This window comes from Triturus cristatus, chromosome 4_2 (assembly GCF_964204655.1).
Source record: "Triturus cristatus chromosome 4_2, aTriCri1.1, whole genome shotgun sequence".
Lineage (NCBI taxonomy): Eukaryota > Metazoa > Chordata > Amphibia > Caudata > Salamandridae > Triturus > Triturus cristatus.
In genome coordinates this window covers 69,501,748-69,525,543 of record NC_140586.1, presented here as the reverse complement: position 1 = coordinate 69,525,543, position 23,796 = coordinate 69,501,748, and the positions used below count along the sequence as shown (strand labels likewise).

Here is a 23,796-nt window from a genome sequence, read left to right as displayed (position 1 = left end):
TTTCTTATAGCAAAAGTTCCTGGCAGAACCACAATGTTGGGTTTCAGGGCAGGAGAAATGAATGGGCAAATAAGGAGAGCAGAGGGAGCCGGTAAAAATGCAAGAGGGGGAAAATGGCAGGGGAGGAATTTCCAGATGTCTCCCATTTGTGTAACATGGCAGGGAGAGACAAATGAATAACTTACAAAACATGTATTGGCAAAGCCTATAGGTCTTTTCTAAGCAAGAGCTATTGGCTTTGCCAATATTTTTTAACAAGATGTACACCAGAGTGGCAGCTGTTCAGCATGGCTAAACGTTAGTAGGGTAAAGGAGAGTGGCATGGAGTAGAGTGTTGTAAAGTGGATTAGAGTGGAGTGTTATGGAATGCCATTGAGTGGCGTGGAGTGGTGTACAATAAAGTTGAGTGGCATGGAGAGGAGACAACAAAAGTGAGTGACATGGAGTTGTGTAGTGGTGTGAAGTGTCATGGAGGGAGTAGAATGGAAGGGCATAGAGTTGAGTGGCGTAGAGTAGAACACAGTGTCAGAGTTGAGTAGAGTGTCGTAGAGTGGAGTGTCATAGAGTATCTTACACTGGTGTAGAGCAGAGTGGAGTGGCTTATAGGGTGTTGCGTAGAGTAGAGTAGAGTGGCTTACAGCGGAGTAGAATGTCAGAGTGGAATGGCATAGAGTGAAGTAGTGTGTCATAGAATAGAGTGGAGTAAAGTGGCATGGAGTGGCACAGAGGGAGTTGCGTAGAGATTCGTGGAGTGCTGTAGAGTGCAATGCCACAGAGTGTAGCAGAATGTCAGTGGAGCAGAGTTTAAAGGAATAGGGCATCATAGAGTGGAGTATCATGGAGTGGAGTGGAGTAGAGTAGCCTAGAGTGCAGTGGCGTAAAGTACAGTGGTGCAGAGTGCACTGGCGTAGAGTGCAGCGACGTATGGTAGCGTAGAGTGCAGTGGCACAGAGTAGAGCGGTGCAGAGTAGATTACAGTGGCATAGAGTGTAATGGTATAGAGTGGAGTGGCACAGAGTGGAGTAGAGTGGCGGGTGAAGTGGTGTAGAGTGGAGTGTGCAGGGTAGAGTGCAGTGACGTAGAGTAGAGTGGCATAGAGTGTAGTGGCATAGAATGCAGTGATGTAGGGTGCAGTGGTGTAGAGTGTAGTGGTGTAGAGTGCAGTAGAGTGGCGTAGGGTTGAGTGGTGCATAGTAGAGTGAAGTGGCATAGAGTGCATTAATGCAGAGTAGAGTGCCAAGTGCAGGGTTGAAGAGTGCAGGGTCCTAGAGTGTTACAGTGTAGAGTGGTACAGAGTAGAGTAGTGCAGAGTAGAGTGACAAAGAGAGCAGTGAAGTAGAGTACAGTGGTGCAGAGTAGAATTGAGTAGCACAGAGCGCAGTGACGTAGGGTGCAGTGGTGCATAGAGTAGTGGAGTGGCGCAGAGTGGAGTAGAGTGGCGTAGAGTGGAATGGTGCAGGGTAGAGTGCAGAAGCATAGAGTAGAGTGACGTAGAGTGCAGTGGCGAAGAGTACAGTGGCGTAGAGTGTAGTGGTGTCGAGTGCAGCAGTGTAGAGTGCAGTAGAGTTGAGTGGTGCGTGGTATAGTGCAGTAGCATAGAGTGCAGTCATGCAGAGTGGAGTGCCACAGTGCAGGGTCATAGTGTGCAGGGTTGTAGAGTGTTACAGATTGGAGTGGTAGAGAGTAGAGTAGTTGAAGATAAGAGTGGTGCAGAGAGCAGTGAAGTGTAGTACAGTGGTGCAGAGTAGACTAGAGTGGCGTAGAGCGCAGTGCTGTAGGGTGTAGAGTTGCAGAGTGGCGTAGCATACAGTGGTATAGAGTAGAATTGTGTAGCGTATAATGGCTTAAAGTGCAGTGGTGCAAAGTAGATGGTGTAGGTGCAGTGGCGAAGGGTGCATTGGTTTTGAGTAAAGTAGTGGAGAGTGCATTGACACAGAGTGCAGTGTTTTAAACTACAGTGGCATAGTGTAAAGTGTAGTGGTGCAGAGTGGCACAGATTGCAGTGGTGCATTGGCATAGAGTAGAGTGATGCAGTGGCACAGAGTGCAGTAGAGTGCAGTGGTATAGAGTGCAGTTATGCAGGGTAAAGTGTTATAGAGTGCAGTGGCATAGAGTACAGTGGTGCAGAGCAGAATAGTGTGGCGTAGGGTGCAGTGACAGTGCAGTGGCATAGAGTATAATGGCATAAAGTGCAGTGGTACAAAGTAGTTGACATAGGTACAGTGGCGTAGGGTGCACTGGTTTTGAGTAAAGGGGTGTAAAGTGAATTGGCCTAGAGTGCAGGGTTTAGAGTAGAGTGGCATACTGTACAGTGCAGTGGCGTAAAGTGGCAAGTGGAGTGGTGCCGGCTAGAGTACAGTGACATAGAGTAGTAGCTTAGATCACAGTGGCGTAGATTAGAGTGGTGCAACGTTGATTGCAGTGGTGCAGAGTGGAGTAGAGTGTCTTAAAGTGCAGTGGCATAGAGTAGATTGTTTCAGAGTAGAGTGAAGTGGCGTAGAGTGGAGTGGTGCAGAGTAGAGTGAAGTGGTATGGAGTAGCGACATAGAGTGCAGTGTTGCAGAGTGGAGTGGCGTTGAGTGGTATAGAGTTCAGTTGTGCATAGTAGAGTGGGGTGGAGTGCACTGGCATAGAGTGGTGCAGAGTAGAGTAGAAAGGGGTAAAGTAAAGTGGCATAGAGTGCAGTGGTGCACAGCAGATTAGAGTGGCGTTGAGTGCATTAGTGTAGCGTGCACAAGAGTGGCATAGAGTGGTGCAGAGTAGAGTGCAGTGGCATAGATTAGAGTGACGCAAAGTAGAGTGGCATAGAGCTCAGTGGCAGGGAGTGCAGTGACGCAGAGTAGAGTCTTGTAGATTGCAATGGTGTAAAGTGACATAGAGTGCAACTGTGTAGAGTGCAGTGGCATAGAGTACATTGGCGTACAGTGGTGCATAGTAGTTTGGCATAGAGTGAAATGGCTTAGAGTGTATTGGTTTTGAGTAAAGTGTTGTAAGGTGCATGGCATAGAGTGCAGTGGCGTAGAGTGCAGTGGCATGGTGTGGAGTGGTGCAGAGTGCAATAGAGTGGCGTAGACTGCAGATTGTTTCAGAGTAGGGTAAAGTGGCATAGAATACAGTGGTATTGAGTGTCGTAGTGTGCAGTGGTGCAGAGTAGATTAGAGTAGATTGGAATAGAGTGCAGTGGCATAGAGTTCAGTAACTTAGAGTTCAACGGCTTAGAGTTCAGTGGCATAGAGTTCAGTGGCGTAGAATAGCATAAAGTTGAGTGGCAGAGAGTGCAGTGTTGCAGAGTTAACTGTCGTAGAGTACACCAGTGTATTGCAGAGTGGCGTGGAGCTCATTGGCATAGAGTGCAGTGGCGTGGAACAGAGTGGCATAGAGAGCTGTGGCACAGAGTAGAGTGGCGTAGAGTGCAGCGGCACAGAGCAAAGTTGCGTAGACTTCAGCAGCAGAGAGTTCAGTGGCAGAGAGTGAAGTGCTTCAGAGCAAAGTGGTGTAGAGTGCAGTGGTGTAGAGTAGAGTGGCATAGAGTGCATTTATTTAGAGTGCAGTGGCGTACAGCGGTGCAGAATGAAGTGACATAGAGTGCAATGGTGTAGATTAGAGTGGAGTAGAGTATAGTGGCGTACAGTACTGTGGTACAGAGTAGATGGGCAAAGAGTGCAGTGGCGCAGAGTGTATTGGTTTTGAGTAAATTGATATAGAGTGCAGTGGCGTGCTGTGGAGAGGCGTGGTGTGGAGTGGCGCAGATTGCAACAGAGTGGCGTAGACTGCAGTGGCAGAGTAGATTGAAGTGGCGAAGAACACAGTGGTATAGAGTAAAGTGTCATAGTGTGCAGTGGTGCAAAGTAGAGTAGAGTGGCTTAGAGTGTATTGGCATAGAGTACAGCGGCATAGAGTTCAGTGGCGCAGAATGGCATAAAGTTGAGTAGCAGAGAGTGCAGTGTTGCAGAGTATACTGTAGTAGAGTGCAGTGGTGTATAGTAGATTGGCGTGGGGTACACTGGCATAGAGTGCAGTTCCGCCGAGCTGAGTGGCATGCAGTGCAGTGGGGTAGAGTGGCGTAGAGTACAGTGGTGCAGAGTAGAATAGAGTGACAGTGACAGAGTGCAGCGACGCAAGCAGAATAGAATGGCATAGAATGCAGTGGTGTGAAGTGGAGTGGTGTAGAGTGGAGTGGGGTAACGTGGAATATGGATGGTATGGTAGCTTACTGCCATTACAGACAACACATCTTCAATGGAAATTACCATTACATCTGCACTCCCATACAGGTTTACTGATAAAATTAAACAGCACACAAACGATAATGTGTGGAAATTTCATTACCTAATTGATTTGATCGTCAGTACAGTTTATTTAGAGACATTTTTACTTTATTGTGTGCTAGAAAAAAAATAACATCTGTAGAGCCTTCCTCAAGCAGCCCCTACTAGCCAGCATGATTGTTAGATACATCCTCTCACTGAAGTCAGAGAAAGAAAAATAAACACCAAGCTCCCTGAAAGACACAGCCTGACATTTGGCCTCTGTCTTTGAATGCACAGCAGATGTGGCAAGATAAGAGCAAGATTTAAAGGCCTGTTTACAGAAAGCGAGTTAGTGGAAAAATACAATAAATAAGGTTTGGGCAATGGGAGGGACGAACTAGAGTTGACAGCCTAAAGAAAATAAAGCCAGCAAATGTCCAGAAAATGTGAGTTACAAACAACAAAGCCAATGATAAACAAAGGGCGAAATGCATTCTTAGGTCAACTTTCTGAATGCCACCAAGATGTCTTTAGCAAACCAGACAGCTGTGTTGTCTGTTAAGCTATGACCTAAAAAGGATAATTCAAGATCAAAATGTAAAGAAAAGATTACAGTGTATCAAGAGCACTGAAATGTGATTCAGTTTCTTATGTTGCACGGTTGTAATCACAGTGGGCATGTATGCTGATGTAAAGGCAGCTTAATAATATATCTTCTTTTTTTGCAGTTGACCAGCCAGGATAAAACCCCTACTGTCATTCTCCGGGCACTACAGAAGCACAACCTAGATTCCTGTGCTCCAGAGGAATTCCAGCTCATACAGCTTCTCGATGAAAACCGAGGTGAGAGTCATGCCTGACTGGCAGTGAGAGGACTGGTTAACATGAGACAGCCTTGCCCGGCATGGTAGTGAGAGCGGGCAGAACAGCAAGAAAGAGCCTGGGCTGGCAGAATTGTGAGAGAGCAGTATGGTGTGATAGTGCGAGACAACCCTTCTTCGGCTGACAGCCTAGTCTGGCAGAGAAGAACACGTTACTCTGTTCTCCACAATGGGTATATTAATTAATTTCATAATCATTGACTATGTCCAGCAATATCAGTATCTGGAACATCACCTTATGTAAGAGGATAGTGGGTCAACACCAACGAGATGGTATTAGATGACTTTGCTGCCACAATTAGGCCCATTCACAATGGCAAAATACACAAATGCCTAATGCTCACGTTGGGATATTAATAGCACAAATCCAGAGGTTGGGCACTTTTGATCAAGGGGTCAGACTCCTTCCTGTATGCCTTTCCCCCATTATGTTACATTTTTAAAAGTTGTCTTCAAGTTCAAGCAAAAAAATAGGAATTATCTATTTAACTCCAGGCAGCCCTTGCCAATGGTGGTATCCATACGTGTTTCTCCCATTGGACAAACCACACAAGTGATTGCAACGCAGATGGGATCTTTCACTTAAAAAGGTGACCAAAATTCTCCATAACAGAGCATCTTTAGGACAGTCATTTGAGCTCACTTTAACTCATAAACATTTTAAAAGAAGTTAAGCATCTGGCAACATGTTCTTTAAGTACAAAAGGTAGTGGAGATCTTGTACTGGGAAGCACATCATTTCAAGGACCTTGAAAGAAAGACAGTCCTACCTTTTTCTTTATTCACTACACTTGGCTTTTCTCCATAAAAGTTCACCTGCTACCTATTACAGCATTGGAGAAAGCATCCCTCACCGACATGGTTCTTCTCCATTCCACTGACCAAAGATTTTTTGGAGGATTTTTAAATATGTTTCCTTCCTGGTGAGAAGACCATCTTCCAAATGGAAATTAAATATTGTTCTTATAAAACTGAGGTGTCTCCTTTTGAACAAATGCATAAATCAGACCTTAATATTTGCCTTACAAGGTGGCCAGAAGGATGCGCACGATACAAGCCTTTTGTTTCCATTGCCTTGCATTGCTGTATTTGTATTGCTGTTTTCCTAAATTCTCCTCAAACAAAGAGAGGTCTCTTCAGACACTTACTGTGAAATGAAAAATCTCACCTTCACAAAACTAAGCACATTAGCAACTCAATACAACAATGTGTAACCTATATGTACAGGCTTGTGTACCTCTAAACAGTCAATAGCCAGGTGGATACTGGTTTGTTTCATTATATAGTATCAAGAGGCCAAAAGACCTCTACTTGGTAGAAATAGAGGCGTTTCACAAACAACAAGGCACTACTATCTGACGCTGGCAATTGCAGAGAGGGCACTTAGAAATCAGTATACACGTGTGCTAATTTTAAAGATTGGATTATGGTTGCAGAACTGATGTGTGTGTCCTAGGTTTTTCTGCTGATTTTATTTAAATAATCAATCTTTTTTTATTCTTTTGCTCCATTCTCCTGACCTACCCTGGCTAATGATGCAAGGGAAGACCCTGTCATTCTATTAACTGTTTATGAACATGAATAAATTAATGCATAATTGAGAAGGAAAAGGTACTTGTTTTTTATTAGTGCGCTTTCATAAGATTGAAAAACCATTCTGGTTGTCCGGTGAAGTCAGAAGAATGGATAGAACGTTTAGGATCAAGAACCTTTCTCTATATCTGGCCCTTGAAAATATACAGACTTGGACCGCTTGTTGTCTTAATGTCATAATATGTAAACATTCCGTTTTTTAGGCTGATTTCCCTTCTGCCTTTATTTACTGTGCATTATCCTTGAATAATCAAAACTGCTTTCCGTTTTATTTGCTTGCTTAACCTTAGATTTAATTCAAAGTGTATTTTGAAAAAAAGCAAAAAACTAAAAATATAGAATTTTGATAGTTACTTGTTTAAATGTATGCAGAGCTATATAATGTTTCTGAATATCAATGAAGACCCAATAAAAAGGAGAACTCAACTTGACATGCTCATAAAACATAGGGCTGGTATGTGAGAACAGCCTGGTAAGTTAGTGATAAGTCACCCTGACAATGCACTGACAGCATGGCAGTGCGATCCCAGCCTCATCTCACATAGATAATCAAGTCTGGTATGGCCGTGAGAGCCCAACGTTGCTTAGCAGTGAGAGACCAGTCTTTGAATGTTAGTGAGAGAACTGCTTGCCACACAAATTAGAGGCAATTCTGCATTGATGAGTGGACAGTGAGGTGTGACATTAACGGTCAGCTTGCTTGCAAGACAGTGAAAACTTAGCCTGGCAAGGTGAAAAGCACCACTTTGACTATTGGTTCATGCACTTTGGCTTATGCAGTGCGCCAGCCATCTTTCAAAATCTACGAGACATGTTTTGCCTGACATCCCGAATCAATATAAAGTTGCCAAATAGAGGACATATTGATGCACTCAAAGATCTTAAAGAAACATCAAGAACATGCTACTACCACCCTGTCTCTATTGCAACAAGATCATGTGCCATACAAGCCAGAAAAATGCAAGCTTAAAAAGAAAGTAATTGAGTCTTTCCCCTAAAGACATTTGAGTGGGTCCAAAGAAAATCTCAATTCTGGACTAGCCTTCACCTACCCCAGTTAAAGAAACACAGTGCTTTCTGGGCTTGCTGAACTTTTATTATCAATTCATAAATGGATTTGCTCTTAAAACTAGCCAACTAACTCGCAACCTTAAAAAGGCCAACTTGATAAACATATTTAATTGTAGCCCAGAGGCAGAAATGACTTTTTGAGATTTTTATTGAATGGAAGCATCTGTTTATGGAAAAACATGAACCTTTGAAGTGAGAACCAACCAAAGAAATCTAAAGTATTTTCAGATCATGCTGTGTCGGAACAGTTGTCAAGCTCACTCGGCTTTTTCCTTTTCGCAATTTGACTTTTATATCATCTATATTCTTGGTTCACAAAATCTTCTTGGGTTAGTTCACTCTTTTCTCCAAGAGTGAAAATGTGCCAAATTCAGCTAGCACCAAGAGACTTAGAAGACATTCAGTCCAAGACACCTTTAGTTACTTGGCAGACTTTGTATTCTCATCAACAGGCATTGTTTTTTCAAACTAAAGAATTAGAAGAGTCACTGAAAAATGTACCATGACACTGTGATTACTCGTCACAGATGAGTGAGGTCCACTTGTGATTTGTTTTGTCGCTCTTTTTAGTGGCCAACAGTTCAGCACTATGTGGAATTGTATATTTGTACATCTCCAATCTGTGCTCGAACCATTTGGATAGTTACAACCTTTTCAAGTAGGTCCTCATCCTTGCAATCCCATATATATTGACTTTGTGTTGATCTGCCTTCTTTTGATAGTTACAAAGTATGATTACTGTAGTCAATTATTCCAAGGTGGCACATTTCACTCCGTATAACTCCTTACCTTCTGCTCAAGCTATGCTTAAGCGATTTGTTACAGATATTTCCCGCTACATACCATTATTTTTGGTAGGGGTTATAGGGGTTGGTAGTTTATTTCCAGTTTCATGAGAAATCTATGTTCTATTCTAAAGATTCATAAGTGGCTTTCTTCTGAGTTTCGTCCTCAAACCAACAGACAAATTGAGAGAGTAAACCAATGTTTAGAGCAAAACTTGCAATGTATCTCTAATGCTACACAATCCTGAATGTATACAACTGAAAGAATTTGCATATGATAATGCCTTTCCTTCTGCAACCAAAATAACATCCTTCTATTGCCTCCAGGAATAGTATCCTTGTATGGGTCCTTCTCCACCTCTAATTGGTCTGTTAGTTCCAGCTGCCTTTAATTTTCTCAAACTTAGACAAATTATTATCAAGAGTCTATTAGTTGCTAGGTAGTCCATAAAGAATGCAGCTGATGCTTACTGATACTGGAGACAAAATATAATTACCTTTAAGTAGTCTGCTATTCTGCAAACTACTGGTCAATCTGCTGCCATGTTTCTTTCGGCCTTTACCATGAGCAAATTTATAAATCCTGTGGTGTTTTGACTACAATTGCCAGTGTCCAGGAAACATCATCAAATGTTCCTGTTTCTCAATAAAAACATTGTCTGCTAGATCAATGTCAACTTTTATCTCTTCTCCAGTTCATTTTTTTAAACAAACTTTATTGCCATTTTCATAACAATACTGCTCAGCAACAGTGTATCGGGTAAGTCATAATCATCCAACAATATATATACAATTCTGGTATACATAGGAGAAATACTTCACCCACAGTAGCTGCCCTCTTCCTAAGAAAGTGCCAGCAATCTGGTCACCCTGACAAAACAACCCTCCCCTCCTCCAAATCCCCTCGCCCATCCCTCCCACCTCAGGGTGGCTGGAGTAACAACTGACTAAATGAAAGTAACAGCAAGTTGTGAGTGCAGATCAAGAGTCCTTCCAGGTACCTGGACTGACCACCTGCTCTGTTGGCCCCTCGTGGTGGGCTTATTGTCCCCGGAGGGTAGAACAACGCCAATCGCTGTCTGCATGAAGATCCTAGGAAGCAGTGTGCTATCTCATCAAGAGTATTGTACCATTGGTGACAGTGTCACAGCCATTTCTTCACCCCCACTCGGTATGGAGTCACCAACCGAGGTACTATCCCCCATCTGAAGCTCTGCCAGAAGACCCTCCCACGCTCTAGCTACTTTCATGAATCCCTGAACTCTTTTAGTCTCCCTAAGTAGAGTAATGCTTTCATACTCCCCCCATCGAGTGAATTCCCTGGTCCACCCATCGACCTTGGGACTCAACTCTACATTCCATTTAATGGTAATCTGCTGCTTAGCTAGAATAAGTCCCAAGTCCAGTAATTAGGATGTTACCTTGTGTTTAGCCGGGCACAAGAATAGCCCCAGGATACACACCAATGGCGACAGGGAGATGCTACGGTCCGTGACATCAATAAGAATGTCAATCACCAGTATTCTGTGAGCTGGGGGCAGTTCCATATCAAATGCATCAACCCTGCCCCAAGTGCACTGCACCTCGGACACGTAGCCTGAGCTGTCGGGAAGAACCTCTGGGGTGAAGTACTTTCTATGTAAAATATAGAAGCTCATCAGTTTAAATCTTGCGTTTCTGGACACCTTCGGGTTATGCTTCAGAACCTTCACCCAAGCCTCCTCTGCAATGGGTGTCCTCATACCAGTCCCCCATGCGCCTCTCAAAGTAGCCAGAGGTGCCTTCTTATCCGTCGTCAAGGCCCGGTAAAGGCTCAAGATAAGCTTATCTGCTCCTGAGTAACTGCAAAGAAACGGCAGTTCTCTGCAGTTGTAGTGCACTGTAGCCTTGCTTCAGTGGCCTTTCTCTAGGACGTGTTTGTGGCTCCATTTCACCAGACGTCTCGGAGGGTGGTCTAGGCTTTTCCTCTGGGCACTCGTGAGTGGATGGGCATCAGTACAAAAGATCTTAAAATGATGACAACGTCTTAATTATGATAGTATGTGGTCTGCAAATTTTTCCAGGATCTTCTTTGTTCCACACCACAGGAACTCGAGCTCACTAATCCAAGATGGCTGACTCAAGTGAGGATTTGTTGTTTCGAAGATTGAACATCTAATTCCCCTTTGCTGCCTTTTAAGAGTCTTAGAATCAAAGTTAATGGTGTCACAATGCAGTCAGAGTATATTTTTCATCCGGTTTGTGGTCCCTTGTTTCTCTTTTATCCACTGTTTTTGCACCTGCCTTGTTCATTGGATCTGGACTCCCTCCAGTTTTCTCTTATGAAGTTTAGGTCCTTGTTTTCTTTGAGTCTATCCTTCAACTAATGTTTTCTGTCTCCTGTAGGTATTTTCCTGCCATCAGACTTTTTCCTTCATTGGTGACTCTTCTTTTCAGGCACATATCCTTGGTTTGTACCATTATTGTAATAGGTCTTCATGACTAACAGAAGGCATCGCCCAGTCTTTGAAACGCCCTGCAAGATCTATGATCCAAGTCGAAGGTTCTCATAACAGTCACTGTTTCTGTAGTCTGTATCTTTTCGGTGTACATTTTTACATGAGATTCATTCTCAAAGTTATCTATGATACACGTTCAGCAAAACTTTGGCTGAGAAATTGGGCCGAAAAGGCCTGGTTCTGAAGTTTCCTATTTCCGTTTTTCAAGCGTGTAGTGACCTCTGCACTTTTTAAGTTAAGGGACAAAATACCAGATTGGAGGAATCTATTTAGCAGATGGCAGAAAAGGGTGGCATAGGATATGCCTGCTCTTCTATTTTTGAAGTTGGACAGGGTTCATGCTAGCAGATCGGTGCTTTATTCAAGTTCATGGTTTCTTAAAACAAAAATAGTTGCAGATTTGTTTAAAGTGAAAAACAGGAATTTGCAATTAGTAGAAGATAGCAGACAGCTAGAAGGAAGATTATTAGTGATGGGGCATTCTGCGGGTGAGCCTGACCTGGCAGCGGGTGGCCTACTCTGCAACACAGTGTTAACCCACCATGGCATGTCATGGAGGTCAGTCTGACATGACAGTGAGACCAGCCTTGCAGGACAATTAGACTCCAGCCTGGCATGCCAATTAGAGACCGATTTCCCATGCAGTGAATCCAGCCTGGCAGGCTATTGACAGCCCTGTCTCAAAGAATGACGCTAGGTGTGAGCCTGGCAAGACTAAATACCCATTCTTCCATCATAGACCTCCCAAGGTCGGTACTTATGGCGCCCCAGCTAGACAGATGCAATCTTTCTGAACTCTGCTCAAGTCACTGGAGATGCTGATTTGTGAACGGACTGGCATATAAAATGTATGCATTGTAGTATGCATGGTTGTAGGTATACTGTGTTTATGCATCTATATTTCTGTATATGAACTCATGTTTGAATATGTGATTTCATGTTTGTGTATTTGCAAATATATGTATGTAAGCATGTATGTATGTATAATATGAACACATGTACCTACTAGTCTCGTCTTCACCTCTTCCGTAGAATTCGTTATCCCAGAGAAGGCCAATGTCTACTACGCTATGAGCACATCTGTAAACTTTGACTTCATCCTGAGAAGAAAGACAATAAGTGGGCCACTCGCACGTCCTTCGACGCTTGTACCCCTGTCACGGGTACCCAGCTCCCCATTGACCCCTGTATCTCCATCAAGGATGCCCAGCTCCCCGTCGACGCTGGCACCCCCGCCACGGACGCCTGTCTCTCCGCCAGCACTGCTACCCCTGCCCCGGACTGCAAACCCTCCATCTGCACTGCTCCTCTTGGATGGGCACTCCCTGCAGCGGTTACTCTGACATCCAAACCTAGCAAAACAAACTGCCCCAAGGCTAATGGGGGACTTAGTTGTTGGGTCAAAATGCTGCCTGGGGCACTGCTGCTGGCCAAAGACGTGCACAGTGAATGCTTTGACATCAGGCGGCAGTATCTGCATCTGAGCACTTGGGGATAGAGCCAAATACGCTATGGACCAGACTATCACAAGGAAAGATGAACAGTGCTTCCTCGTGCTCATCAACAGCTGCCCAGTCAGCAAGTATCTGGCTAACAGTAGGCTTTGTTCCCAGACTTTCAGAACTAGAGATGAATCCACTACAAAAAGGACAGTCATATGGATCCCATTGACATGAATAGGGTCTCGTGCTCGTCTTTTCTTTGTGTCAGAACAACAACTGTTGGTCAAAACGGTGAAGTCTCAAAATACTCTGAGATCTGTGAATCAGAAAAGGGCATTTATAGTATTTAGGACCCTGAATAGCAACACTGCAAAAACACACAGTGTTCAAGGTTGAGTCCCCTTTTACTTTAAGGGCACCAGGACGGGAGGCATCCGACATGACATCCATAACTTGTTTCAGACAGCAGTGTTTACATAAAGCATATGAGACTGCCCAAGTGTCTGCCCTGCAGGTCTCAGCCCTTGATTATGACAATAAGATACCATCTCTTCAGTATCAAGGCTCATGAGTTTGGCTGCCCAGTTTTCACAATCCATGGGAGTTTGACGCCATTATGGAGTTACGTCAAAGACTGTGTCTTGGAAGTTTAAAAATCTGTGTTTAGTGTGTCCCTAGTGTTATTCACACCCTGACTCCGCACCTCTTACATCTTCGGTGCCCTCAGGTCTTTGTTTTACACTAGCACTTACATTTCACTGGCTTTTTTAAACCTAACTGAAACGTTTTGGGCATTTTTACATACTCGCACGTTAATGTTTCACCTGATGGTGGGCAGGGCTATGCCGCAGAAAGGTATGGCCTTCTTTGCTGAAGTAACTGGCACTAAAGGCCAGTCCTCAAAACGCCGAGTCTGGGCAGTGCATCTATGAAACTGGACACCTATGGCAAAGCTCCTGATTAGTCACCCTTCCCCTCCAGCCTCTTGGAGAAGCTGTGGTAGACTCCATCAATAAAATGCCTCTTTCTGAAACCTGCAAGGACGCCACTTGGACAACCCCATATGTTTTTGCAAACACTCCTCTCTGGGGGCAGTTCCAAAACAGATGTTCAGTCCACCCTCAATGATTGGTTCCCATTTGATTCTTTTCAAAGGGGTAGAGGGAAGGTTATTTATATGTACTAAATCTGACTCTTAATATACCTGCCACTTCACGCTAAGTTTCTGAGCACGCTACAAGATGGTGTGAAGTGTCCACTAATTGTGAAAGGAAGGCGACAAGGGACTGCCGAAGTTACTACCGTGGTACATTTGCCTGACTTCTACCAACCAGCAGAGTAGGCAGCACCCTTTACAGAACCATGTCTGAAAAACCCTGTTCAGCTCTAGGACTGACACTTGAAAGGGAGACAGCACACTGTAATGGGCCAGAATGGGTAGGATCTTTTGAAACAACATAACTGACATCAAAAGGGAAGTTAATACCCTCTGCAGTACTAAAGTGGACAGCATACTCTTCTCAGTACCGTGACTGATAGTAGCGGAGAAGGCAATACCCTGCAAAGCAGCACGACTGAGGAAGCAGTGCTCGCAGTTGCTATAAAACTGACAGGTATCTAAACAACACTACTACAAGCACCATGCGCAAGGAGGGAGGCAATTCCTGCATAGCACTAATACTGACAGCAACCAGCACCACATATGGGATAACTGCACCCTGTGCAGGATTGGGACTGCCACCATGCACAACACCATGTCTGACAACAGGAAGGGAAGCAGCATCTTGCACAGCACTAGATTGTCAGCACATTTCACAGAATAATGACTCGCAGTGTCCTATACAGCACTAACCTAGGTGTAACGGTAGGCATCACACTGCACAGTAGCAGCATACGAGGCACCAACTTGCACAGCAAAAAAGGACTAATACCTACAAGGACCAAGAGGGAAGCACCTTATGCGAAGCACTAAAATTGACAGCAAACAGTAGCACCAGCTCCTTGAAGACTGCACTCCGCACAATTCTAGGACATGCCGTAATCTGGAGAACACTACAGCCTGTACATTAAGGGTCAGATGCACAACTGTTTTTAGCGGTCACAAACGGAAAATCGTGCCGTTTGCGACCGTTAAAAAGGGTTGTAACTTGCAGCTTGTACAAACCCGATTTTGCGAGTCGGTAACCTATTACCGACTCGCAAAATAGGTTTTGCGAGTCTCTGTTAGTAAGGGGTGTGCCAAGGGGGTCCCTTCCTAATAGCGAATCGCAGGGGGATGTACAAATGTTTTGTGACTGCAAATGAAGTCGCAAAACAATCGCAATTACCACCAATTTCAAATTGGTGGTAAGCCAGTCGCAAACGGGAATGGGTCCCCTTTGTGTTTGGGAGTGAAAATAGTTTTTACAAGCACGCAGTGATCCCACGGACTTTTGCCTGCCCTTAAAAAATAAAAAGATTTAAAAAAATTCTTTGAAAAGCATCCAGTTTGCCTTTAAGGACAACAGGATGCATTTGAAAAAAAACTGTTGCTTTATTTATAAAGCAAACACACAAATGGAGGTCTGCTGTCACCAGGAGACCACCATCCGTGTGATCGTAGCCCATTCCCAATGGGTCGCAAATTGCCACCTGACTCATGAATATTGATGGGGCAGGTCATTTGCGACTCCATTCGGAATCGCTAAATGTGTCTGAGACACATTAATACATTCCGTTTTGAGGGTTGCCAATTGCAAGTCGCAAAAAATCGCAATTTGCGATCCGCAAAAAGGAATGGTCATACACCTGGGCCTTAGAGTAGAGGCAGCAACCAGTAACAAGGCCATCACTCTACACAGCATCAGGAATGACAGCACACTATGCAGCATTAGGACTGAAAGCAACAAACATAATCATAGGAGATGGCATCTACCCAACTCTTATACTGACAGCACCCATGACCAGGACGGTGTGTGCAGCACTCTAATAGCAACAATACTTGTAGTATGTAGGACCGGTAGGGCAAGCCCCTCCTGCACAGTACTATGATGGAAAGCAGGAGGTAACAGTACCCTTACAACACTAAACTGACAGCAATACATAGTACTACATGGAATGCAGTACACACAGCTGCACTGTGACTGACAGGTGCACCCTACTCAGTGTTAGGACTGAAAGCACCTTGAACAGCACCAGGACCGAAACAGCACTACATATTAATGTCAGCAGCAGGTGACACAGCATTTGGAATTGCCCAGCCCTTTCCCCTACCATTTCCTTCCAAAGGTGCCCACAGCCCTAGGCCAGGAGAGCAGACAGCGGAACCCGGATTGGGGTCACCGTGAATGAAGCTTCAGTGATCGGCCAACAATTTACAAACGTGATCATGGACACAACTGTCAGGGTACAAGGCAGTTGTTGCCTGGGCTGATGGGGCATCAACAGCAGCCAGAGTGATTAAGACCGTACAACAAAAGACGGAGGTACCACCTGAAGTTCATACACCACCGAAAACAAAAACCAAATAGCAGCACTACTCAAGAATTATTTTTCAGATCGAGCTGTCACTAATCAAGGCCTCCAGAACGCTACTCAACACTCCAGATGTGTCCTCTAAAATCTGACCCAGTTCGCCAGATGAGGTCTTCGGGTGTGAACACAACTCTTCAGGTGTGGGTGACCTTCAGACTTTGTCAGTGTACTCCACCTGAGACCCCACTAAAATCTGTAAAGAGGGTAGGAGGGTGTCCTTGTGCTGGGCACCATCATGTTTCAGGACTGTTGACAAGTCAGCTACTTCCATTCTTATTTTAAAGGTTGAACTCTGAACAATAACATTATGGTTGACATTATGTGCATGGCACCAGTTGTGGGTAGAGTGTGTGTTGTGCTCCCTTATTTTCATACTCACACACCCACAGCATATGGACCCTAACAACTCCCATCCCTCACTGAGGGCTGGTAAAGGAGACGCCACATCCTCCCGCTTCCAGAGCAACTTGAACCTCAATGTGTGAGAGTGCATGAGGCAAACATTCCTTTCAATTGCCCACGTGGACTGTCAACCAATCATTCTTGGCAGAAGCAATGAAATATTTCATTAAAAAACTGATCACGTAACCATGCTCTGCTGTCATTTATGAGTGTACTGGAAACGCCTGTCCTTTCTGACAGCTCCTTAACATGCTCTTGTCTTGTTGTACATGTTATTTGTGTTGGATGGGATGGGTTGAAGGTCATCATAGGGTCTCCAGAGCACGAAACCCTCTTGATTTACCAACAGTCTACCTAGAAGTAAGACCGAGTGCCAGATTTTTCCACAATTAATTAACTGGTTGATTAGGACCACTTGGACTACTCTGTATCGAGGTACTGTACCCATTTAAAAGGGATGATGGAAAAAGTTTGAGCTTTCAGAAAGCGCTGCACTGAGCATCCTTCTGAAAAGAGGCTGAAAGCTACCTGCACCAGGGCTACTATGAAGAAGGAAGCGCACATCTATCAATGGGTCAGTGACAGAGTTAGATTTTGGGTGGGGATTTAAGATCCCCTCCACTGAACCAATTAAAAGATTCTGGAGTGTTGGAGCCAGAAATCCTTTTGATTGGGTCTCTAGCCAGGGGCGGCTCCTCCGCTATGGGCAAAGGAGCGTTGCCCCACTGCTGAAATGCAGCAGGCAGAAGAAAAATTTAAATGACTATAAAACTAATCTATTGTCATTTTATTTTTTAATTCCAATCTGCGAGTCTAGGGCGGGCCGGCCATGTTGCTCCAGCAGCCATGGGGGGAGTGGTGGGTGGCTCTGAAAGTGCGCATGTCGGTTTGGCCGGCTGTCCACGGCCGACCAAACCGACATGCGCTCTTGGATATCTCGAACACCATAACTGGTTTGTCAGTCTGGCACATGACTGATGTGCCCTCTCTGGCTCTGCTCCTTCTTAGAGTATAGACAAAATTTCAATCCACATGCTTGATCCAAAAATAAACAAAGTGCCTCCACTTAATATATCTATGAAGACATAAAAGTTATCTTCAAGAGACCATCATAACTAACCCAAACAGGACTGCGAGTTCATGTCGTTGCTGCAGCACACCTAAAGTTCTACAGTAGTTCCTGTTTTCACTGTATTTACATGTAGAGATGTCTGTAAGTGCCAGCCAACATCAGTAGTCATGAAGGTTTTCTGGGCTTCATCATAGTTTAAGGCCATACGCCTTACTGATAACTAGAGCTCGAGTCGAAGATAGACGCCATCTACCCATTATTTTTCAAGGGTAGACGCTGTCTACCATGCTAAGAGGTTGGGCCCCACAGAAATATACTGAACTCGTCCTGGTGTCATTTTCTGACACCGGGACACAGCTCCAGCACAATGTCTGCTTTTGTTCTGAGCAGCAAGATGCATAACAAAGCCTAAGTTAAGGGGCCATTAGGCCTCTTTTGTTAACGTATCCTGGCTTGGAGCTATTGGGAGCCTCACACCTAGATACAATGGAGGGGAAACAAAGGCTCACAGCTTATCACTTCACAGGTACTTAAAAGTGAAATGTTTATGACTTTAAACTGACAACACGCAGGGCTCATGTAGTGTAGGCGCTGGGTCAGCGTTCCAGCAGCTGGACCCGACGCACAGCTGACGCGATAAATACACCAGATGGCGCGACCGCGCAGCGGATACTAGAGGAGTTCAGCCTCTGGTATAGGAGCGAGACACGGTCTCTGTTGTTACGGTTTTCTGTTGCCTAAATTGTTTTAATGAGCTGCTACCACTTTATATTTTAAAATTGCTGGTATCTTTTATACTTAAAAAATTGCTGCTATCTTTTTTAACTGCTGTAAAGACTAGAGTATACTAATTTGTTGTGCTTTTCAAAGGAGCTGTGTTGAACGCTCCGTCTGGGGGGGACACGAGGGAATTGCGCAACACGCAGGGCTTACGTAGTGTAGGCGCCGGGTCAGTGTTCCAGCAGCTGAACCCGACGCACAGCTGAAGCGATAAATACTCCAGATGGGGCGCTGCGCAGCGGATACTAGAGGAGTTAAGCCTCAGGTACAAAACCAAGACACGCTCTCTGTTGCTACGGTTTTCTGTTGCCTAAATTGTTTTAATGTGCTGCTACCACTTTATATTTTAAAATTGCTGCTATCTTTTATACTTTATAAAATTGCTGCTATCTTTTTTAACTGCTGTAAAGTCTAGAGTGTACTAATTTGTTGTGCTTTTCAAAGGAGCTGTGTTCAATGCTCCGTCTGGGGGGACACGAGGGAATTGTGCAACACACAGGGCTCACTTAGTGTAGGCGCTGGGTCAGCGTTCCAGCAGCTAGACCCGACGCACAGCTGACCGCACGCGCAGAGGACGCGGGTGTTTGCCGCTGGCACGCCGATGGCGCGCCCGTCCGCGCCCGACCTGGTCCAGGGGCAAGAACTCCTGGGTCTGGGTCCCCAGGAATGCTCTGCTACTCCAGGTCGTTCCTGAAGCAGTTAAATAGTCCCCCAGGCCCTAAGTGCACTCACACCATCTCTCTGGAAGAACTCCAGTACAGGTGCTCTTTTGTGGCTTTACACTCACACCGCGAGTCCCCCCCCATTCTCAGCAAGGGCCCCTTTCAAACTAACTTTACTCAATTGCAGTTCCTTGCCTAAGCACACAACCGAGATTCACATGTTGTTAAAGGACTCTGGTCCGGAGCTTCTGTTTCTCACGGAAACCTGGCTTACCGCCAGTTCAGAGCCGGATATCATCCAATCTTTGCCTTCTGGATATCCTATCCAGAGGAAAGACAGAACAACAGGGAGGGGGGGGCGGTATTGCCATTATCTATAAAGACCATCTGACCTGTAGACTACTAGGGAGTCCGTTGTCAGACTGTGAGAATGTCCATTTCTCAATTGAATTTACATCCTCACTATCACTCTCTGGTATACTGATTTGCAGACCACCTGGGTCAATCGGCCAATTTGGCAAATCGCTACTAGAAACAGTTAGGATCCAGGCTAGCTCCTCAGCGAATTTCACCCTCCTTGGAGATTTTAACCTTTACTTTGATGACCCTTTGGCATCCACGGCAATCGAACTAGCATATGACCTGATGGCATGCCAGCTCCACCAGAAGGTCTCCCAAATAACACATATTAAAGGTCACCTTCTTGACCCAATTTTCTCAAATCTGGCGGATCTAAAAGGGGAAGCCCACTGCCATGGTCAGATCATTTTTTAATTCCATTTGTATGGGCCTCATTGAACCTGGTTGTGCACACCCAGTCCACACGAATTTTAATCCGTCCTTGGCCCAAGCTCTCTGTAGAAGGATGGACCCAGGAACTGGAAAACTCCATACCAAACTTAAAATGTAACCCAGTCACGGATTATTAAAATTTCACACACTGGATCGAGGAGTCGCTGAATACAGTGCTCCCAAAGAAATCTATCAAGAGGAAAATAGGTTATAACAAATCTGCATGGTTCTCTCCTAAGTTGCGCGTTTTAAAACAACAATGAAAAAAATTGGAGAGGACATGGAGGAAAGACTTCTCACATATTAAGAAACAGGAATACAGGGCAGCCATCAGAATTTACAAGGCTGAAATAAAACAAGCCCAGGCCACTTAATACCAGGAAAGGATCTCCTCTGCAGCCAATTCTGTCAGAGAGACCTTTCTTATAACCAAAAAGCTTCTCAAAGTCCCAGACCCCCCAGTGACACCCGATCCTTCGGGATACCGCTGCGATGAACAGGAGTCATTTTTAGACACCTTAACCTCGGTCAAATCGGGGTCACCACTGGACCCTGCACCACCCAACATTTTAAAATTGGTAGAGCCCATAGATGCCCCCATTATGACCAGCCTTATTAACACCTCCCTTGCACTAGGCATAGTCGCCCCGGAATGGAAAAGAGCAATGGTGAAAGCTTTGCTAAATAAAACCAACCTGGATCTTGCAGATTTGGGCAATTATCGTCCAATCTCGCTACTCCCGGTAATCAGCAAAATTGCAGAAAAGCATGTTAACCATACGCTTTCCACCTTTCTGGAGTCTAATAACCTGCTTCACCCCTCACAAACTGGCTTCCACCCCCGTCAAAGCATGGAGATCGCCTTATTAGTGGTGGTTAAAGAGGCGAGAAAAATCCTCGACACTGGAGGTACGTCGGCCATCATACTCCTTGACTTAAGTGGGGCCTTCGATACGGTGAATCACTGTATCCTGGCTCACCGTCTCAGGTCTATAGGAGTGTCCAGCAAGGCGTTATCATGGCTCCAATCTTTTTTGAGGGATAGGTGCTTCCAGGTTTTTGAAGGGGCCATTTCTTCCAAACCCATCCCCCTCAGGTGTGGAGTCCGTCAGGGCTCATCTTTGAGCCCAACTCTTTTTAATGTCTATATGTCTCCACTGGTGGATATTGTTTCCCCCTTTGAGATTCATATAGTCACATATGCCGACGACACTCAATTAGTAGTGTCTCTAACCCAGGCCGACCATACATCCTCCGATCTCCATGCCTGCCTGGAGGAAGTTACCAAGTGGATGAGCCTGTCCCATCTAAAACTTGATGGTGATAAAACGGAGCTCCTGTTGCTTGGCAACCAGGTAAATTTTAAATCTCACACCATGTGGACCTGTGATGGAGCAAGGTTTTGCATCAAAAGAAACTTGATCGTATGCAATCCTCTTGAATAACCTGTAATACTATAACCAATCTGTCCATGAATACTAATTTTTCCCCACATTTTACATAATCATATCTAGGGGAAGCTTTTCTATGTGCTGTCTTAATAAGTAACCCGAGTGTCCTAAAATGGCCGCTAAAAAGCGGGAATTCTTCTGCGCATACGTCTACTACATCTACGTAGTGTGACATTTTCTGTTGCTTGGGGGGAAAACTTTGCAGCTGCGCAGTAGCTTCTAAAATGGCCGCTTTAAGGTAAAGCACTAACGCGCATGCTGAGCTGAAACTAACCCATGCAAATTCTACTAATGCAAAAGATGTATTAAGTAAATGGGGTTAGAGTAGAAGTAAGTGGTATACAGTGAATTTATTTAAGTTTGTATTCTAACGTGTTCCTCTTTGACTTTATTATTAGTTCCCATGTGGGCCTTGGAGGGGGACCGCGTCTCTGTTTCCATGTGACTTCTACACATGCGCTGTTTGCTCTGAACAAGTGAACTAACTTGATTGATTGCCAAACTCAAGCCCAGCAAGGACAGGGGAACCAAGCTTTTGACCCTACAAGAGGAAGGAGAAGAAACATTGTAAAAAGAGACTTGCTGATCCACATGTGAAATATCTGTGGGAATAAAGCTTGTGGGTATTGAAATTAAGGGGCGGGAAATTAGACAATAGACTAAAGAAAAATCTTGCACTTGGTATGGTGTGATGTCCTCACCCCACTGCTTGGCCCAATCAGATTGCGGGTGAATATAGAATAGAAACATTTGGGGGTGGATCATACACTTGAATTTGGTATAACAGAGGTAAGTTATAGATAGTTAGACACACTTGATGCTGGGATGCTGATGCTATGCTGAGATGCTGCCTGATTTTGTTGCAATCTGACTGAAGAATCCAACACTAGGGAGAATTTGCAGAACAACTGAGGAGGCTTATCTAGGAAGGGGTCCGGACGAGCCTGAGCCGCAGAGAGTAGCACCAGAGAGGGGTGTAATGTTGGCGTTACACTAGAAGAGGTCACCTTTACCTGTCCTGAATCCTTGACTCTCTGATGTCGGGGTCCTCACACCATTCTAGGTAAATATATCTGTAGGGTAAATGCTCTGTACTTGCTCTCTGTCCTTTCTCTCCTCAGGTGCTGTCATTGCAAGAATGTATTAATGCAAACTGATTAGAAGCTAACTGTACTAATTTTCCTGATGGAGATTTCTGGTATATTCATGTGTATTTTGATTTGACTCACAAAATCATTAATTCAGATAAACTTTTAAAACTCCTTCTGAGTCTGTGGTTCTTTAAAATAAAGATAAATGCATTATAGTCTTTCCTCCCTATTCTAATCTACGACTAGATCTTATCGAATGTTCATTTACTCAGGAGACAGGAATGGTAAGAATACTGGTGTAAAGGTTTCCTAGGTTAAAATAAAATTGATGACCAGTGGATATTTGCCAGCATATTGTGTGTATGAATGTATATGGGCCCAAATGAGTGTTGTGTGTATGAACACAGCTCATTTGGTTCCACAGATAGTACATGACACCACAGACAGGGTACTTCAAGAAAAGGAAGCAATACATAAAAATAGAGATGAATTGATTCAGAGGTAGCTCATTTAAACGCACATCCTGAAGCATTGACCATACCAGTTACCATAGGTTCGGTAGTTCCATTATATGGAGAAAAATCTAATTGTCCTAAAGTTCCTGTAATGCCTACTCCAAGCATAGAACCTAGAAAAGAAAAAGTAATAATGGATGATCAAGCAAGTGAATGTAAATCAGTAATATCATTGATGGATTTGCCAATACGGGAGCCAATAATGGAAACCCCGAAAATAAGTTTGCCCAGTTGTTCAAAGGAAGTTAGATTAGAAACATCATCAGGAACTAGAAGTGCCACCATAGTAACCCCAGAAGATATGGAGAGATGGTCTCAAGAAATAGAGAAGCCAAAGTCACAGCCTAAAATATTAGACATTTTTTAATTGAGAGTAGAATTGGAAGAAATGGTTGCTGGAAATGTGGGTCTAAACAGGCTAAACACATACAGTGAAGAAGAATTACTATTTATTTGTAGAAGTATTACACAAAATGCCAAGGCATTCCATGAAAAGCTGACTAATCTGGCATCGGAAATGGTAATTGACATAGGGAAATCAAAGGTGTTGCAAAAACCCTATAGAGCAGAATTTTCTGATAAGGATTTGGAAAACATGAATGTGTCTGGAAGAAAGTTGCAGATCAGGGAATTGTTGTTTCTGTTGCAAAAGTGGGGAGATCTTGAAAGATGGAAAGTTAGATGGGCAAAGAAAAAGGAAGAAGCACAGGTAAATCAAACGACATCTGAATATGTCATGAGAGAAACAGAAAAAGCTGAGAGGTTGTATCCGACGAGAGAAGTACCCGGAGAGGGGTAGGTACATGTGCCATGGACTAGACAGGATATTTTGTCTTTTACTAATGATTTCCCAAAATTGAGAGGGAAACCAGTGGAATAGTACAGACAGGTTGAGAGGTTTGTGAAAGTTTCAAAGGTTTTGTTGCATGATCTGGATGGTCTGTTTGACATAGTAGTACCTGCAGATTTGAGAACAGAATGTAAGATTACTGTGGATT

At 44.3% G+C, this 23,796-nt stretch overlaps 1 protein-coding gene across 6 annotated transcripts in view; it reads left to right on the top strand.

The window, feature by feature from the left end:
- RGL3 (ral guanine nucleotide dissociation stimulator like 3) overlaps positions 1–21,779 on the top strand; it is a 378,735-nt gene extending 356,956 nt beyond the window's left edge. For 5 of the 6 annotated variants that reach the window (XM_085600547.1, XM_085600546.1, XM_085600549.1 and 2 more), the window contains 2 exons: positions 4,979–5,093; positions 12,111–16,621. In XM_085600547.1, coding sequence (XP_085456673.1) covers positions 4,979–5,093; positions 12,111–12,421 — 426 coding nt within the window. In that variant the 3' untranslated portion in view covers positions 12,422–16,621. Of the gene's footprint in view, positions 1–4,978; positions 5,094–12,110; positions 16,622–21,590 lie in introns of those variants that run through there. The other variant, XM_085600548.1, reaches the window with a different exon arrangement.
- Positions 21,780–23,796: the final 2,017 nt, after the last annotated feature.